The 21396-nt window shown below is 32.3% G+C and overlaps 1 protein-coding gene across 1 annotated transcript in view; it reads left to right on the top strand.

The window, feature by feature from the left end:
- LOC145692677 (uncharacterized) overlaps positions 1-21396 on the top strand; it is a 1521027-nt gene that overhangs the window by 446101 nt on the left and 1053530 nt on the right. Inside the window, exons 104-109 of the mRNA XM_081768059.1 lie at positions 4670-4717; positions 10940-10984; positions 11831-11884; positions 13104-13160; positions 17051-17101; positions 20332-20385. Of these exons, the coding sequence (XP_081624185.1) occupies positions 4670-4717; positions 10940-10984; positions 11831-11884; positions 13104-13160; positions 17051-17101; positions 20332-20385 (309 nt within the window). The remainder of the gene's footprint in view (positions 1-4669; positions 4718-10939; positions 10985-11830; positions 11885-13103; positions 13161-17050; positions 17102-20331; positions 20386-21396) is intronic.

The following is a 21396-nucleotide window of genomic DNA, read 5'->3' as shown; positions in this document are numbered from 1 at the left end:
AGCAGGTAATATAGGCATAAGCACATAGTGTAATATACTATATAGCCTAGGAAAGTATAGACTACAAAGAAGAAAATCTATACGTTTAAAACTACAAACAAGGAAAAATATACAGTATTTATGTATATTAAGAGAAAGAAGTTTGTTATGTTTTATAGTATGTTGCATTTTCTTTTATGTTGATTATTTTCAGATTTGTAGACATTTGTTGCGAACCACAATAGATTTCCAAACGTATAGGTGTCCAATATTGCGAACAGCAGTAATAGATCTATAACGATAGCTTCAATAGCACGATAAGAGCAGAGGTGGGAAGTACCGTTGAAGTTCCGAATTCATATAGAAACATTGATCATTATATGTGTCGGTTGGGCCCATAGGGACCAACGTTGGAACTGAAATTGGTAGATGTAAACAAGTGCCTGTTTCTGTTGTATTGTCGGGACACGAGTTGAGATAGAAGGTATTATTAGCACCACACAGTCAGACTTACAAGATTGTGTTGTATATTTGGCGTCTGTCTGTTACTCTGCATCATAACTCTTCAACGGAAGCGACGTTTTATTTCTTTCTTTTGCAATTGATAACTAAAGTGATTACCTCCTCCAGGTCAGCTAATGGGTGCAATCCGTTAAAATATTAACGGGTATCACTGAAAGTATCGCGGTGGCTAGCTAGAGCTCATATCTGATGCATGTAATTAACTTTTGATTTTTTCTGAAAGAGATAGCTAATGCAATTACCTCGGCTGAGTTTATTAACTCATCTCAGACATCCGAGGATATATTAATAGATAACAGCTACTCTAACGGTGGACATCTATACCTCATCTCCAATACATGTAAGCGAATTTTCAAACTCTATTTCTTGTTATATATAGCTGAAACAAGTATCTCGCTCGAATTTGTTTATGGAATCAAATCTTTAAAATGTTATTTTTAATTGGCAAAATTAATGGTAGTTATGTAAATTCCCTAGACCATACATGTAAGAAAATTTTTGAATCGTGTTTTCTCTTTCTGCACTAGATGACTAAAGCGACAATCTCTGTCAAGTTAGTAAATAGAATCAGTCCGTTATGATTTACAGAAGTAACGGTAAATTCAACGGTGGCTATCCATATCTCACATATGAGAGTCTTCGCATGTTCTTTACCAGAGCTTTGAGGACGCTGAAATAATACACAAAATCTTGCTATTTTTTGCTCTACTTGTTATCCTCTGACAGACTTGTGACAGAATTGTTGCATAAGATTTCCAGTATTTGACGAATTTTTGAAGTCTAAGCATGGCGAGATTATAATTAAAAGTAGCGTGCGGTTTTTTGTTAAGAGTATGTGTATAACTGAGACAATTATTCTGTCATTGTTAAGAGTAGGTGGGTCTCCGATACAAGAAAACACATAACAATAAATACGGTTTGCTAGTTGACAGGATATTAATACATGGTTCATTAGATATAACGTTTAGCATTTCGAAAACTATTAATACAGTACGTTTCTGACAATAATGAAGTGAACGAATACACTTGAAAATTTAATTTCTCATATTCGTAATATTGACTTTTGGCGACAGACAGTAGCAGATGCCTAGTTTCCAAAATGCTGTCTATGTAGCTGAAAGCATTCTGCATCTTGGAATAAGAGATATGTTTTGTCCTATTGTTAACGTACAGCATACAATGCGTAGAGAGTTTATAACTTCACAGGTAGGTGAGAGAAACATTCTGTGATGTGCTTCCACTAGCAACAATTTACGTTAGCTACTGGATCCTATTGTAGCTGCATTTGAGACCATTAGTAGAGATATGCTAGAGTTTGTGTAGGCGAACAAGATTACCACTTAGATGTGTGTCGTTCACGAAAAGATTCGTCGTCGCGTATCTGTAACTGTAGTTTGAAACTTGGACAGTTTGTGTACGTTTTTATGAATCATTAGTTATTGTATTTGTTATGCAGTATTATGAACTATTTAAAAGTAACGTATATATAAAAGTTACTCACTAGAAGTAAGTAAATACATAATTAGTTGAAAAAAGTATAATTCATTGGCAAAGACCGATATATATATTTCTTTCACGAACTTTAAATTAGTTTTTCAAATTTTATTGGAAGCTATGTTTGATAATTTATCCTCAAGAATGCAATTTCATTTGCTTAAATGCGTTCTATAGGTTGGTATGTTTCACCCCTGGACAATGTTAGGTCAACTAAAATTCAATTTTAAGAGCTGTTTATAAGTTTCAGCTATATTTCATCATCCATACTGTGTACTGTTGTGTTGGACTGCCAGACTAAAAGACTTGATTATCGTATACTTCAGAATTTAGTGTCATTTTAATGAGTGGTGTGATTTTGCAGAATTGATTTTTAGTTTTTTGACTTATCATTACGAGAACGTAATCGTTGACATCTACTTGTGCTAATTTGGTCATCTCCATGGGATCCATTAATTAGTATTATATTTGGACGGCTTTTTCCTCGATAATCCTGTAAAATCAGTACATATTAATGAGGAAAATGTTAACTTTCAGTTAAATATCTACTGTTTCGGTAATATTCATCTGAGAATCAAGGATCATACATCGTACTCTTAAGAATAAAACAGTCTACCAAATTGTTTCATGGTCTCGTATGCATTCATACATGATATACAGGAAGCAAAAGTTTTGAGGTATAATAGGGACACTTACTTTAATACATCCCTTATTAAAATGTGGGGAGTCCCGGAGTGGACCTAGGTACTGGTACATGATTGTAATCTACATTGAAACGTACTATAGTATGTACGTAATACGTATGCGAACTGTGATCTTACAGTACCATCAAACAATACTGACAAATTTTCCCCCTCCATAGTAGTAAGTAAAAAAAGGAAATGTGTGCAATACGCGTGGCTTCGTTTCAAGGCCGATATTTAAGTGATTTCACTTTCCTATTTCATCGAATAGAAAGCAGGCAATGTATTGTTACGATACTATACGTCGGAAGTCCCTGGTTTGATTCCAACGACAGACTTTTGGATTTACGTCATTTACTTCGCTGGATTATTTTTATTTTTTTTCTTTCCTCAAAAAGTTCAATTATATAGTCTCAAGCTTCCTAAAAGCATTTTTGTATACCTTTATGTTTTATTAAAAAATAAGTGCAATAGCAAATTCCTTTAACCTCATATAAAATCACTACCCTTGTTTGTTTTCCTACCTTTGTGCAACTTATCAACTTTCTACTTGTGTCTAGCTACGTTTCCATTTCTTGGCAGTGTCACTGATCTGCGTTTAAAAACATTGCTCACATTCAACTTATTTATAAATATTTCAAGCGCCCAGTTAGCTCTTCTCTAGCTAACTCAATATATTGCCTCAACTAAAAATTATTGTCTGGTAACTACGTCAACAATTATTAAATATATATTTTATATTTCCTACTTTTCGCTGAGGTTTAGCTTTGCTCTAAAAATTCCTCAAAAAATACAATTCAAAATTAAAAGTAGATTCCCCAGCATGTGAGGTCTTCAACTCTCAAACATTTTAACTCATGTAACGTCACAAACACGGTGTCAGGAGGAGGTGAGTTATAAAATAACCATATTTGATATTAAAAAAATCAAAAAATGTGGTTTAAAACCTCAATCCAAAAAACAAAACTAAATAATAAGTATTTCTCAAAACACTTCATTTAAAGTTAAAAAAACAGCAACAAGCCAGCAAAAAAAAATAAAATAAAGTTACTAACTTTAAAAAAAGTACTATTTATTTCATCAAAACAATAAATAACTACGCCAAACTAATTACTCTTATACTTTATTGTCCTTACCCTATCTGCTACACTTTTAAAAGCAAATTTAAATATAAGTTATAATTTCTAAATACCATAAGCTACATTTCCCACATGCTTTAGTTATAAAATTATCTTTCAAATAAAATTTATTTTTATATTCCAGCACTAGTTGCTGGTAATAAAAAAATACCCCAAAATCTAATCATCTATCAGTCTCATAATAACCAAAGCAATAAATAATATCAAGCTAAACATAACTACTATTTAGTCATGTTTCAGTATTTTGTATTAGTGTTATACCACCTTTTGATGAGGCAAAAGAATCACTTTAAAACAAGCATATTTTCCAGGGTATGAAACTGATCATATGTGTGCGTACCATATCATATATCTCAAAGCGCTTAGAGAAATAAAATCCTAATAATATTGTGTAATTTGTATTGTTATCACTCATATTACTATGTGAAAGTTTAGCACTCTAATTACAGTTTTAAACACTTAGAAGCCGAAGCGAATCAAGAGGTACATAACCAGAAGGACTGTAGTTGAATTACACACTGAATTATACCTTCAATGGAATCGTCCTTGATGCGAACGAAAATTTGCAGGAGTAACAATTACTGTAGATATAAATGGCGAAAATCGAGTTAAAGATTATGACTTCTTACAGTTACTGTTGCTCATATATTTCTTCCAACACAGGATGTCCGTAGTATATGATATAAATAATTCATTTTCACCTGAGTTGATGGCATAAAATTCTCTTTATTGTGTGAGCACATAAATGTATAATTAACGGAACCACTATACCCTTAATTTAATGAATTTGTAACAGTAGTCTAGTAGTGTGATACATCAAACTTTCTTCAAGAAATGTTTACTTTTTTGAAGGATTCGGACAGTTGCCAATTCCTGAAGAGCTATCACCAATACTTCAAGGTAAGATAAATATCAAAATAGAAATAAGAGTACATTTGAAGAAACAAAGATTATTTTTCTTCCTCAAATGCATAATACACTAGCTGAAATGCTCGACTTCCATATGAAGGGGATTGATTAATATAAAAATAAGATGCGTATTCAGGTTGAAATAAAATGATAGAAGATTACCTCTGCCTAATTGCGAAGAATGAGTGTTTTAAAGTATCATTTTGAAGAGAGCAGCTGTTATTGATTTAGTAAATTAATAATCTTTCCCTCCTACCATATGCATTTGAATCATATTACAAGATACATTCAATAAATAGCTAGAAAAGTTGTATAAAAATACAAAACTTCGACCACGTTCATGGTATTTTCTAATTTTTCATCGGTGCCCTAGAGGTATTATCAGATGGGCCTGGTTAGCCTGTCTCGCAAACATGATGCTAAGCATCAGTGAAACGAGATAGCAGCACTCGTGCAGGTTTGCAAAAACGTGCAGCAGCGGAGTGCCATTAAATTTCTGTTAGCTGAAGGGTTGAATTGAAGACTTTAGGGCAAAAAGCCGTCAAGTCCAAAAAGTGAGAATGTAAAGGAGTTATTTTCGCAAGGGTTTCACTTCATCCGATTTTCTTGAAATTTGGCACATATATACTAGACCAAAAATAAATCGACAGGTATTCTTTGTTTCTTTCGGAAAATAGGTTAAGGGGGCAAATGGTCCCTTTCCAAAACAGGGTCCCCTTGATTAAAAGGGCCATTGCAAAGAAATGAAACTCTGCCGATGCAAAGATGACTTCAAAGTAGGAAATACGGGTTTTGTCGTTTTTGCGAGAAAATGGTTGCAGGAGCAATGTCCCCTTCGAAATGACAAAAACCCTTCACAATCCTTACGAAAATTGGATTTCTCTCGAATTGCTCGAAACCGTGATATGTTGTAGATATTGTGTTCCTAAAAAACAGTCTCGATGGACACAACCATAAATCATTGACTCTTTGGCCACCACAGGGCCACATTTTTGAAAACTGCTGAAGAAAGCGACATTGTGGATTTCGGCAAAAAGGACTAAAACCGTGATATGTTGTAGATATTGTGATCATGAGAAAATGTCTTAATGGGTATGACAATAATCACTGTTCGTTTGGCCATTACAGGATTGCTTTTATGAACACAAAAGCTAACGGAAATAAAAGGCGATTTCGATGGAGTTGCTTGAAACCGTGATATGTTTTAGATGCTGTGACCCTGAGAAATAGTCTTAATAGGCACAACTACCACTCACTAACCGTTTGGCCACTACGAGTTCACTTTTTTGAAAGTAACCGAAGACAGTAATGCTCTGTATTTCTGTGAAAATGAGATACTGTCATCCTGAGAGAAAGTTTCAATGAACACAATCACAAATCACTAATCGTTTGTACACTACAGGGCTACTTTCCTGAAAACTGTAGAGTATAATGATGTTCTAGATTTCGGTAAGATTGTGTAAAACTAAGATATTTTGAAGATATTCTCATCATAAGTAAAAGTCTTAATGGACACAATCCTCGAAGTATGACCGTTTGGCTACTACAGGTCCAGATTTTTGAAAACAGCCGGGTATAACAATATTTTTGATTTCGGTGTAAATAAATGAAACTGTGATATGTTGTACATGTGGTGATCCTAAGGAGCATTGTCTAGGACTTTCCAAGGTTTTCTTTTGTCCCGCAAGATGAACATCTGAATCTTGTCTATGCTTAAATGATGTTGGATACTACTCTCCCATCCCTTTTCAGGGTTGTGGGGTGCGAGTTTTCAGGGATTCATACAATTCTACCAAAATTACAGAGTATCCTTACTTTCTGCTGTTTAAAAAATGTGGCAAAACGACAAAACCCGTATTTCCTACTTAGAGTCATCCTTGAATCGGTAGAGTTTCCTTTCTTTAATGTTGCCCTTTTAATCAAGGGCCCTCTTTTAAAAAGAGTCCCTTTGCCCCATTAATCTATTTTTCGAAAGAAACAAAAATACGTGTCGATTTATTTTCGGTCTAGTGTATATGTGCCAAGTTTGAAGAAAATCGGATGAAGAAAAACCCTTATTTAGCCACTTCCTTTACATTTTCAGTTTCTGGACTTGACGGTTTCTCGCCCCAAAGTCTTCAATTGAAATTCACTGTCGGATGGCAGTGTAATATTGTTAGAATTCCCTGAGTCGAACACAAGTGTACTAGTGGGCAGATAAGTTCAAAAGGGTGTAACAAGTGTTGAAGATTCTCCACCCCGAGATGCTCTGTCTGTGCAGTCACCGAGAACATTGCGAGAGGTGATGAGTTTATACGGAAAAAACAGGGGTACACTACTACTTTGTGTTCTACTCAAACAACTTTCACCATATTGCACTGCCATCTGGCATTGAATTTCGATTGGTTTCAATCCATCAACTGACATAAACCTAACAACTCTCCGCTACTCCATGTTGATGTAAACCAGCAAGGGTGCAACCATCGTGTTTCACTCATTCCTATAATCCCGTTCGCGAGACAGGCATGTCAGACCCATGTGATAATAGGTCGAGGACGCCACAAAAATAATAAAGAAAAGGGGAATAGGCCTATCAAGTTGTTAAATAAAATAAGGAAAATAAAGAAATAAATAAGAAGCTTCTCTCTAAAGGTAACTTAACACGGATTTTGTCGAAATTTTGCAATTTCATACAATTTTTCCGCTTGTCTATTGAATCTAATTAGTATAATGATAAAAATATAGATATATCAAAATGCTATCTAAGAAAAAAATACGTGAGTGTTCTTTTATTTTTGACTTTTACTAATACAAAATAATGAAAAATTAAAATACAGGAATGGGATTATCGGTCTGTCTCACTTATTCTATGTTTCACTGCCTTGCGCCTTAGGTTACCCTTTGTGAATTGTAACACCTTTTCAAAAACTCGTCCTTGACTGTCTTTTTTGGTTGAAAGAGCACTGATCGACTATGAAATAACTTCTAGTTAATCGACAATATAATGATGTTACTGCAAGAGTACTAATCGACTATGAAATAATTTCTAGTTAATAGACAATATAATCATGTTACTGAAAGAGTACTGATCAACTATGAAGTAACTTCTAGTAAAAGAACAATATATTCATGTTACTCAAATAGTAGTGATCTACTATGAAGTAACTTCTAGTTAATAGAAAACATATTCATGTTACGTAAAGAGTACTGTTCGACTATGAAGTAACTTCTAGTTAATAGACACCATATTCATGTTACTGAAAGAGTACTGTTCGACTATGAAGTAACTTCTAGTTAATAGACAATATATTCATGTTACTGAAAGAATACTGATCGACTGTGAAGTAACTTCTAGTTAATAGACAATATAATCATGTTACTTGGAGCATTCCTTGTTAAGTAGTTTCACGAAATGAGTAGTAAGGAATTTCATTCTCGACCTATATATATATATATATTGTCACGGTACGCCAAATTCAAAGATAAAATTCTATATTAAAATTCATTTATTTCATTAATTTGGCTAAAAATAGAAATTAAATTGTTGTTTAAAAATTGGCTTGCAGTCAAAAATTAGTAATCATGCAAACAAACGAATTAACACATAATACTACATTGTGCTTATAGTTGTTTGTTTTTAATTAAGTAACGATCCAAACACGAGTCTGCGCGTGTCATAACATTATAAACAAACAATAAAGCAAAACAAAAATGTAAACCTTTGTATATTTTATATTCACAACAACACATTTTGAAAGTTGGTTAAAATTGTGAAAATTGCAAACGTGAACTGTCTGGAAATTTGGTCACTGAACAAAAATGCAAAAACTACGGTTTCAGCACAAAAATGTATTAACTACAAAATTTGTTAAAAAAAAACACGAAATCATCATAAAGCAAAATGACATAAAAAAGTTATGTCAAACTAAATCAAAATCCGTCAGTTGAAATCAGTTCCTGGAAACCCGTAACAAAATCAGTTCTCAAAAACCAGTCTGCAAAAAATCAATACCAAGTTTCAGTGAAAACCCGTCCACTGTGATCCGTCACTAACTACAAACTCTGCGTCCAGGAGTTCGACTCCTGTAAACGTCAAGGTATGTGGTAATACGTCTCTAATTACTCTCAAATAAATAAATCACCAACAGTTTGCCTAATGTGATCTAACAATCTAACAAACTAATCAACACACACACAGTACACATAGCTCTACAGTATTAATAACAGTAAATGTCAACTTTAATAATAAATGTTTATCTAACTAATTAATTTACTACCTCTCGCACGTCCAGCGTAAACCCTACAGTAGTGTTGTCAATATATATAAATATATATATATATATATATGTGTATTTATGTGTATACATTTCAGCATAAGTGCAAAAATTCTGGTGTAATTTTCTATATTTCTTATACATATGATTTACGAATTGGATACATGTGCAGTGGGGATAAGATACCGTATCACCTTAGGGATGGAAGTGAATTACATGTAAAATTATTGGAAATGACCGATATTGATGTCTAATACATAGTTTCCGGAGTTGCTGAGATGAGTAATTACAATTGTGATGTCTTTTAAGCTCAAGTTCAGTTCTCATCAGCATGGGGATAAAAAAGGATGAAGTTTTAAATTCCAAAATGACCTACTTTGATAAATTTTGGGGTCCCTCTGCAAACTGGTGATATTTCCTATTATATTTAAGCCAGAACAGTTTAAGAGGAAACAGGTATGTCGTTTCCGGAAGTTGATTTCCCACACTGCACTGGGACTAGATTTCCTAATAACTCCCTAGCGATCTCTCCAATAGCTACAGCGATTAACAAAAATGACAAAACTTTCTGTCGACGACCGAAATTGATTACTTCTTGTTACGGCATGACTATTGTTTTATTACAAGGTAATGCACTGGTGAAGAAAGAGTATTGTGTAATTTTAATCCAGTCAAATCGCCACCTCAAAAATCTTGCCGCTCAACTAACAATTACCTCATATCAACTTGACCATGAATTTGAGTTCGTGAATGAAGAGATTAAGGCAGTATTGAATACCTGCTTTCTACAACAACAATCTATTATATTCAAAAAGCCTCCCTGGTCACAATGATGTTGTGACGTCTTTTTCTGTTTGCAAAAATTTATGTCTGATGGCACATTCACTAGGAACTAGGATGGAACCATGTTAACATGGTACAAGCGGCAACTTCAGTCAATCCTTCATGGTTTTCCAACTTCACTATCATTATGTTCACAAACAATGTAACAAGCTAGCTCATTATAAGTACAGGTATACTGGTAAAGTAATGTGCCATGAAAATTGCAGTCAAATCTCAGCCGACGGAATACGCCCAGGTCACATGTTCCTCGGTTTCACTAACATTAACAGGGAACTCTGAAAGCGTTACTCTTTCTTATTTATTCATTTATTTCTTTACTGTCAAATATTTTGAATTAATCTTACTTTTCCAAGTTATACAAAGAACCAGCATTTCGGCTAGTTTTAAAAAATCCTAAATTGTATTTTTTTATTATTCAATCCCATCTTCATCACTGCAGTGTAGAAAAGCATTATATTTAGACAGTAACTTTTTTTGAATAACAGAGGAATATCTGAGTCTGGAATATAAAATTTCTTTCGAGCTCATGCTTTATATATAAGGATCGAAACATCTTGGTTACAAGTACTAGCCAGTCACAAAATCTACTATCCAGACCATTTTGTAGTTACAGTGTCTATATTCGCCAAATATAAGAAAATGTGCTTTCCACTATTGAGCAGACGAGTGAATTTATCAAGCCCTGTTTACATATATTTTATCATAATAGAGAAAATAATTAAAAAAAACTCTTGAGCCAAATTGAACAGCATGTAGAATTTCTACATTTTTTGTGAATATAAGATGTATCGAGCAATTATGTACCTTTGTGAATTGAATTTTGTTGTTAATTTTGCTTACAAGACTAAATATGGTTACACACCAAACGAAACTAACAACTCACAAAAAAATTATCGGACATTTTCTTACTGTCCTGAAGATCTCAATATTTAATGCTGAAAATACATAAATATAATTGTTTGATTTATCTGATGAAGTCAACAATTTAATACGGAAGTGGTATCACAAGATTTTTGCTTTGATTAGATATGGGAGCTTTAGGTCAAGGTTAAAAATCATATGATTATTTCCACCTGCAACAAACATTTTTCTGGTCTACATTTATTTATGCTTTCAGGACCATCTCAATTAATTCAAGAACAACTGTCTTCCATGTTTCCCGGTACGCATTAATAATATTCTTTAGAATTAATACTTATTTTAAGTGTTTTCGCATGCAAACATAACATAACATAATATCTTAATGGTACGGTGTAAAATTCCTGTAGAAGAATTTACGAGAACCTTAGCACACCAATAATCTCTCTGTTTTGGATGAGAATCAGGAAACGATGCCATTTGACTGTTATTGATATGTCGCAAAGTTGGAAGAAAGTTAATTAAAATTATAATGGATTTTAGTCAGGTATCTTATTTGGTTTTGAGCATCAAAAACATATATCTAAAAATACATCTGTGCTATATTCTGGACAGCATTTTCAAAGCACAAGCTTAAGTCCAAACACTTAAGTAATCAATTATCAAAAGTAAGAGAGAAGATAAAAGAGTTTCGGTGTTTGTCTGTTTGGACATTGTATTTGTCCGAACGGCTACACTTGAGACACTATAATTATACAGAAATAATATTACTCCTTTCTAGTGCTTCAAGATAACGATGGGTTTTTGTGAAGAGCACACGACAACTATGTTGTAACATCGAAAAACGTTATATTAGTTAAACTAAAATGGTGGAAATTTAGTTCTGTATTCTGTAAATGCATTTCATTCTACACGAAAGCAATTTAATTAAACAGTCGTGTAAAAAAAGAATGACTCGCGGAACCCTTATATATGAAATGACACGAGGAAAAAGCAATTAAATTTACACTGTCGCCGCTCAGGCCGTTCTGTTTATATATAGAAGTTTCAACAATAAATAGTGAATATTCCGCATTAATATATACTAGGTATTTCTCTGATATCATAATAAATTCACTTTCCCTGAGTGATAATTCTTCGTACGTTTTAGGGCAGTCAGGGCCACCTCCAATAGTTCCAGAACAACAGACTGAAATTTATCCTGGTATGTATGATTACTTACTGCTATATATGTGTATAATAAATGTATTAATAATGTAATGCATTGCGCAATTTTTTGAATTAATTCTTATATTAGTAACTAACTTGTGATAATTCTTTAATCAATGAAAAAGTTGCAAAACTGTTTAATGCGGATTCATATGTGGAACAGGTTACAAGATGGTAATGTAAAACTATGCATTTATTTCATTTCCAAAATGGGAAATATGTTCGTACAAAGTTGGTTTCAAAATGTACAAGAAAGATTACAACCGTGTTAGTTGTATCGAGAGCAACAGCGCTTAGTGGATTAATGTAATAAAGAAGTCATAGCAGAATATAATCGAATTGTAGTTGACCATGAAAATGCTTGAGTGATGGAAATATTCGGATATTGAACAGTATTGTCATAAATAACACTGCAACTGATTTGCCGAACTTACAGCAGCACTCAATTTATCATTTGAACCACAAATGACTGAAAAAATTAAACGTGGTGTGAGGTACTGTCTCTTTCATAGTTTAAACAACATGCCAAATTTGTGTGTGACGTACGCTATGAAGGCGCGCGATCTGGATAAACTTCCTACAGTTAAATATGTCTTCAACTTCATGCTGGTATGAGCCATTAGTTCATGATATTCAGTTGAAGTAGTAGTTACTTTCAAAGCTCGAATAACTTTTATTGATTATGTGGAAAATTTTAAGTGACCAGGAGCAATTTTATTGTAGAATGTTATTTTCTGAAAATGATAAAGTAATCGAACGTGACGTAGAGCCTAACACACCTAATACACCTTCAATTGTACGATACTCGTAGTATCTGCAGCATCAAAATGAACAGTATCTCTTCTGACTCACTCAATCCTTTGATGAGAATGTTAATAAACACTACGAGCAGTTGCTTCTTTGCATTTTTTCTGTATTGTGGCCGGTACAACGAGTGATCGATTCAGTACGTAAAGAGTAGTCCAGTAGTCACCTGAAAACATTTCACCTGAACACTTGGATAATAAAACTCCTACTACAGTTTAAAGTTTCTATTTATTTCTAAGTCATGCTAACTGGTTAAGTTGCTTTCTCAAGGTCGATCTTTTAATTTAATGAGAACTCTATGGGGAAAAATTGGTTTTAGTTAAATAAGTTCTCTCTTTCGGAATATAGTAGAGCAAAATGGTACAAGGAATGTTTATATGGCCCAAGTTTTATTTATCTTTCTTTAGAACAAATGGGACCATCTTTAACTATCCCTGGCCAAGAACAGCAACCTATTGGCCCAGGTATGTAGCATATATTTTGAATCTTATGTTCGAAAGACTGAAAATGTAACTGAAAAAGTTAGTATAATAAAGGTGTTAATATGTTAGAATGTAATTAATACTCAACATCAAACATAAATATTGTTTTAAACGGAAAAGTCAAATTTTGATAACCAACACAATGCATTGAAAAAATTGAAATATTTAGGTAGACATTTTTAATAATATTATAAATAATAATTTCAGATTACTCCGTTGACTTAAATTTCGTTGCTTCTTTTATTAGTAAATATACTCCATAGTTCTGGATAATCACAATAACATTTTAAAACACATTTTTCTGACCAGAACAAAACGAATTATTTAATAGCTATACGATTTTTGTTACAGTTTCAAGGACCTAACGTCCTCTTCATCAGACATTGAGAAAAGACAGATGACAGCAAATCTTATATCTTCCTCAGCCGTTAGTTAGCATTTTCATTTATATAATTTTAATTGTTGTTTATATATATATAAAATTTAAATTTGTAATATGAAACAATATTGTATAATTACATTGTTAATACATGTTAATTGTCAATGCAATTTTAGAATTCTATTGATCTTTATATAAAATAAAATAAAATAAAATAACATAAATTTGAAAATATTCAAATTGCACTAATAATCTTATGCATTTTTTCTTTTCTATCACTTCTAATAATTTCTCCCATTGCTCATGTATATTTATACCACTTGTCCAGTTCATTAAGTTCTCCTCTTGCTCTTTATTTATTCTTCTCGCTTCCTTCCACTTCCTAATAATCTTTCTTTTTTTTCTCTTTCTAAACCTTTAGCCCCTTCCCAATCTATCCTATGCCCCCTTTCTTTCACATGTTTGTAAATAGCATTATTTTCTCTTTTCATTCGAACATCATCTTTATGTTGTTTCAATCTGTCCATGAGCCTTTTTCCCGTCTCCCCTATATATGTCATGTCACACTCACTACATTTCACTTCATAGATAACTCCTTCTTCTTCCTCCTCTATATTACTTTCCCTCGTTTTTTTCTTCCTTATACACCTCAACACCGTTTCTCCTCCTTTTCTATATGTCTTAATACCTCCGTCTCTTAATAACCTCTTTAGCACTTCCGTCTTTTCTCCTATGCTCTGAATTCCATACCACTTTTTATTTTCTTCCTCTTCTTTCTTTTTATATTTTCCTTTTTCTTTCCTTTTATCTGTTCTATTCTATATACATTATTTTTAAGTTGTTTATAGAAATTTTCCAAATCTTTCTTCTTTCCCTCTTCTTCACTATTGATGTTCTCTATCCTCCTTTCCATATTCCTAATGAAGTTCTTTTTAGTTGCTTTGTCTACATCACTTCTCCAGTGACAATAAAGGGATAGAAAAGAAAAATGCATAAGACTATTAGTGCAAGTTGAATATTTCCAAATTTCTGTTATTTTATTTTATTTTATTTTATATAAAGATCAATAGAATTGTAAAAGTGCATTGACAATTAACATGTATTAACAATGTAATTATATGATATTGATACATATTACAAATTTAAATTTTATATATATATATAAAAACAACAATTAAAATTATATAAATGAAAATGCTAACTAACGGTTGAGGAAGATATAAGATTCGCTGTTATCTGTCTTTTCTCAATGTCTGATGAAGAGGACGTTAGGTCCTTGAAACTGTAACAAAAATCGTATAGTTATTAAATAATTCTTTTATTAGATAATTAGATAAATATAGTAGATTCAATCAATTATTATGGAGGAAATATATGTGTAGTAAATATTCCTATAGACAAAATTAAAATATTTTGAAATAACCTTTCTGTAGGTGATGGTATGCTGTCAAATTATATTGCTTTTGTTATAACTGATTTGGAACCATTTTTTCGCTATTCTTAATAACAAATTAATGTTAATATTTTTAAATTGTTAGTGCTCCTCGAAGATAAACTAATTGAATAGTCTGTTATTATAATGTCAAATTATTTTCTTTTTAAACAAATTATTAGTTGAATCTTATTATTTCCAACAAATTGCAATAAATATTTCCTAACACCACTCATAATTTCAAATACTGCTATCTAGAAGAATAGATTTTAGACAAACAATTTACAGGTATGAACACTAAAAGTAAATTTTTGTTATGGTCAGCGCAAAGATGCGCCTATATCAGTGCCATTGTGTTCCTCCTATTTTCTCAATGCCAGTACATTTCTAACGTAGTAACATTCATGATATTACAATTATTCAGTCAAATTCAATAAATGGATGTTGATACTTTGTCTAAAACAAATTGAATCGATACCAGGATATTAATCTGGGCATTGTTTTGACAAGTTGTTCTGTTCAGTTTTGATACAGTTTTATTATGGTATTGATTTAGCAAATCCAATCTTAACAATAAATGAAACAAAATAACTAAATTACACATATACACTAATCTATGAAATTTATTCAATTTTCCGTTAATGCAAATTTTAACCATATCTTGAATTCGACTAAATTATTATCAATACTGTCCTTCCTTTAGAAACAAGAAAGGTTTTAAAGAGTTCAGAACATTGAACCATGCGTTTGATTTTCATTGGAAGTTCGTGTTTTCGTCGTTAACTAACTGATCGCTCCTGGGTTTGAATTCACAGTTTTTAAACTTTTCACTTTGTTTCATGAGATTTGTACTTAATTACTCTCACTCATTCATTTGAAACAAAGATAGTGCTTGAAAACAGACACATGTCAAACCTATTGCTCTTATTCGATTATACACCTGTTAAAGTGTCTTATGTTTCATAATGTGAATTAAAAACTAATTAAATAATTATTTACACAATACGTTTTCTTTATATAATGAGTACTTCCAATAAAAGGAGTTATTTTAATGTTCTTAATTTGTGAAATTATAAAACTAAATCTGTCGTTTTAGAAAAAAAACAACAACTTTTGGAAACAATGCTGCTAAAGTCCAATAACTGACATTCAGAATAATTGAAAATGTGTGAGAATAACTGCAAAACCACAAATTTTGACAAAGAATTTACTTGTGTCATTTGATATCTATCCAGAAGTGTTAATAGATTTGATTTAAAACGAGTCAGGCGGTACTTTTGTACATTAGTCTAAAAATACGGAATATTCGGTTTCTACATGATGTAACTTTTGCTGCAAAATCTGAATAGAATATTAACTTGGTGTAAAATCATGAACTCCTATGAATTGTAGAATATAAAAGAAAATTGTAATGAAGATTAGTGTTAGCTGAGAAGAAGTGGTAATTCCATAAGGCATCAAGAGAACGTGAAATAAATTCAAGAACAAGAATTGCAAACTAAACATTATGAGGTCATGTACTTTTAGTGGAGTTTTCAATAATGTTGAGAAATATTTTGAGTAGAGTATTTGATAAAGCATCAATATTATTGTAAAGGTGATGAAAAAGGAGATAAACGCATATTATTAAACACATTAAATAGTAAAACAATTAGAAAATCCTTGAGAAACAAGATATCCAAACACAAATAGCACAATAGATTTAAAAAAGTCGGAGTAGATGATTATTACATTGGCTAAGAAGAAATTAAATCCCGGGGAACATGATCGAATGTACAATTTTTTATAAACCTTAGAAGTATGGGATGTAGATTACAGATAACAACTGTTTTTACTTGGATAATTGTTTTTTCAGGACAGAGAGTTTACTTGGAATTTATTGTGCGTGGAAATCTCATAGTTTGCTTAAAGTGAACTACAGACAACGATACATTATGTTTATTGATGATAATTGTCATTTATCATTTCGCTTGTTTTAATATAAAATCTAACTTAATAAAAAGAGTTATTAATTTTTTAAAGTACAATCATGAATTTATTGTAATTTAAAACATTTTACAGAACAAGCTGCTGTTTCATTTAGTGGTATCCTTGGTCAGCCGACATATGCAGGTTAGGATGATTTTTATTTTCATAATTTCTTTATTGATACATCCTTATTAACAGTATTTAGTTATATATTTGAAACATATTTCAAGGCTTAGAGACATCGTAAACAAGAAATTAATACTGGCAATTTACTTAATTTATTCTAAACGCTGTTTGTTATGTTCAAAAATGTACCTAGGTATAATTGTAAGAATAATTTTGAAGAGTTTAGTATTGTACACTCATTTTTAGTATTCCTGGTAGTTCTAGTCATATCTTTATTTATTTTTATGGTACATTTATAGAACAACCTACGTTAGTATCTGAAAGTAAACGTAAAGACAAAACGAGAAAATGATAGGTTATGAGTTGTGTGAAGTTCGTAAATATTTATGAGAAAATGTAGCACATTTTGTGTGCATACACAAGAGCACAGAGTAAAATACATTAGTGATGGGAAGGCTATCAAAGTATAGTATCTAACATCAATGATGTTTTATTCTCTTTTCTCATATTGTTAGGGATTAAAGTGCAAATTGGTGGTAAGGTGTGCACTGTATAGTTAGGATACAAAACAGTCATCTCAGTTTAATCCCTTAGAACGAAGAACAATGGGAAAATTAGAAGATAATGCACCTGGTGAAGTCTCGGCAGTTATGATTCTGCAACAGATTGTTATTTTCAGGTTTAAAAATGAAATGAAATCTTTGAGTTTTACATCCCACGGTTATATCGGTTAGGCTAAAGGAGGCGGTGATTATGAAAAATGAATAAAATGGTGGAACGAAGAAAGTGGGAGGAAACGGGAGAACCCTGAGAAAACCCACGAGCACGGTGTTTGTCCACCACAAAGTTCACATGACGTGAGCTGGGATCGAACCAGGGACCCCGAGTACCGGAGGTGAACGTTCTGCCACTGAGCCACCGCGCCCCCATTTTCAGGTTTAGTTGACGCCATTAACACTCAAGGAATATTCTTATTAAGGTAGTAGAAAATTGTCCAAGACAAAGAACACCATAGCAGGACAAATTTCATTCCTTAAATCGTTGAAGAAATAGAAATTCCTGCAAGTGAAACCTCAAGACAAAGTAGCGAGACATCGAAATGATATCTTGAATATTCCCTGGAAAATGATAAGCCTTTGACACGACACACTATGTCATCGACTGTAGGTTGCGAAGTTCGTAAGTGTGAGATAAAAGGGACTTGTTCGTTTGGCAAGAAAACAATGAAACACGTCTACCAAGGAATCCGAAAGTGTAGGGCAGTACGTGCAACATGAGGTGCACTTTATCCTGCTGAGAATTAGTACCTAATATGACCTACAATGAGCAAACAACGATTATATCCACCATCTCATAATGCATCATTGGCTAGTCAAATGTCTCTTAATGCATCGGAGATAAGAGGGAAAATATTCCAATGGAACCCCACACTATAACGGATCAACCTAGACATGCAGAATGCAAGGCTCTTCAGTCTAGTGGCACGGTAGAAATTGATATGGATGCGGCTATGGTAATGCAGTAGAGAGGATATTTCGTGTGAAAGGAAAGTCTCCTGCCATTTATCTATTCATGCATGACATTCTCTACGCCATTGAAGTCTTCCATACATATTATGAACAACCAACAAAAACTGCAGCAATGGGTCTCGTCAAAATGCGCACCAATTTATCAAGGCTTTGCAACAGACTTTCACGCTTGTTATAAATATGAGAAATGGCTGTCCAATTAGCTAAAGCCATACTCAAAACTGTGACCATATTCCGTGAAATTCGGAATTCCCAATGTTGTGGGAAGATACATTACAGTCACAATACGTTGCTTTTTGTCCACGGTCAAAAAACAAAACCTGCTTGAAACAGTACCACATTGGACGGGGAGGCATCTTTTATACTTATGCACATATTTACGTTACTTATGCATTTTTATTTATTCACACAAATTGTCTCCACCATTTAACGGTAACTTTTTTACCGATCTTCGCGTGCTGTCACAAGATGATGTACAATACAGCTGTGTAGAATCACGACTCAGTCATGCTATAAGTTACTATTGTTCTTCAATATATGCTCAAGTTTGATCTTTCTATGATGTCTTCTTGGTGTTGCATTTTTGATGCCCAACGATATACTATATATTACGAGATGTTTATTGACACTTATAGTACAAAGTCGGAAAAATGGATGTGTATGTGTAGAATCTCTGACCTGTCTCAATGGTTTAGGACTATTCTTTTGAAAAAGGGTTTCTTTACTAAGGTATTTTATATCTTTCTGTGACGCCGTAGCGTTATTTTATTCCAAAAAGACGTCACCAATTCATTGATTTCTTTTCAAACAAATCTTTCACAAATTTTAGTTTATAGTTTGCCTAGTTTAGATTTCACTTCTCTTGGTAACGAAACCACTTTTTAAATAATATTCTATTATCCCATCTAACCTATATTAAATTATGTTACATATGGAAATCTTCAAGTTCAGTGAAGAAGATGATATATTGATTAATTAGATAAATATACTGAAAATTACTCTAGGATTTCTAACATTCCTTATTATTATGCATACATTTCCAAGTTTTGGGATTTCATACGAGGTACTGCATTGTTGGCGTATTTTCAGTGCATTTATCATTATTTCGATTTCCATATCTGGCACAAATATTGTCAGTTTTCTAAATGATGTAAAAAATTGTACAATTACTGAAGCACTTTCTTCTAAATATTAAAAAAAAAGAAATTTTATTTTTGTTCTTTCGACACGGAACTCAATGAAATATTTAATATGGTTTGATATTTTGATTAATGACAATTTTTTTTATGAACCAATTTGTCTTATCTCTAAAAGTTTTTTTTAAAATATTGATAAAGGAAGTGACGCTCAACTGTATGTTTTAATATCAAGTTAAAATTTTTTTACTCTTTATTTGATATCTAATACCGTAAAATAATAGTTCTTCTTTAGCTTAAATACTTTCACCATATCAATTTATGAGGTTCTGACATGAATATCCTTGGTTGTGCTAAATCTCTAACATTATTTAGAAATACTATTTTGATTATACAAATTGTGTTATTGTGTTGTGTGTTCGTGCACCCAAATTAATACTTACAGTTACACTATAAATTTTTTTAAATATTTATCTTATTTCCCCACATGTTAAAATATCCTTAAAAATTTAATTTTTACTATGAGTCTAGTAATTTTTTTTACTGTTATATATAATGTGTCTTCTTACGTTCAATATTACAGAACAAGAAAAGGCTCCCTCTTTAGCGCCTGAAGAGAGCAGACCAGTTGCTCCAGGTATTAGAATTGTTTTTACAAACATTAAATAAGCATACTTCATATCAAGTTCTCATGTAAATGTGAACACTTTAGGTAGTGACTGCATGTATTAAACTGATTTTAGTATTACTTACACTCTTAGTATTACTTACAGTTTCAGTGTTAATTACTTCAAGTAATTGATGGCCACCTGAACATAATAAATAAATAGTGATTTGTTTAAGCTAAGTATTTTACAAATGTTTAATATGTTAATGACATTGCAAAAGAGCTCTAATCCAAAATATCATTACTGTTATGAAAGGATAATTGACGAATATTTTACTTTTATATACGTTAGTACGAATGTAATGCATATGAGAGTATGCAATTTGCAGCACAATTAAACAAAACATAAAGCTTCCCTATAGTGTCATTGCTGGAACAATAAGTTTCAGTATAATTGATCACGGATTCAGTCCCTGCAGGAAATGGATCGCATTGCATAGAAACACATGTTGTAGTTCAGATTTTAATGTAATAGAAAATCTCATCTCAGAATGTTATACAAAAATTACTGAAATTAAATGAATGAATACATGTGCCATTCGTATAAACGTTCTGTTCCAATTACTTTAAATTTGAAAGACTAACATAAAACTTTTGGGCCTTGCGTATAAGTGTACCAAGTTTATAACGTTTGATTGAAATTAGCTTTAAAAGTTTTCCCTTTAAGAAAGTATTTTATATGCATTCTGAAATTATGCAATGCACTGTGGATGAGAAATGTACCTTACCGAGGATTCATTCTCCATATGGTAAAAGATCTATCCAAATTCTACGTTATAAAGGTAAACAAGAAAGTTCTGTAACTTTTTCGCCAACCACCTTTGAACATCGATATCTCACCTAAAACGTACCTCCAAGATCAATAATAGTTCCCAAGAGCTTCGACGACCTTCTGCCAACGTTATAGAAAGCCATGGATTGAATCGCGGTAGAATATGTTGCGGTAGAATATGATGGGCCGCGAACCGAAGAAGGTATAAA

This window comes from Thermobia domestica, chromosome 8, assembly GCF_964235325.1.
Source record: "Thermobia domestica chromosome 8, izTheDome1.hap1.1, whole genome shotgun sequence".
Classification (NCBI taxonomy): domain Eukaryota; kingdom Metazoa; phylum Arthropoda; class Insecta; order Zygentoma; family Lepismatidae; genus Thermobia; species Thermobia domestica.
Note: the sequence above shows the minus strand (reverse complement) of the source record. Positions and strands in the feature narration are given on the sequence as shown.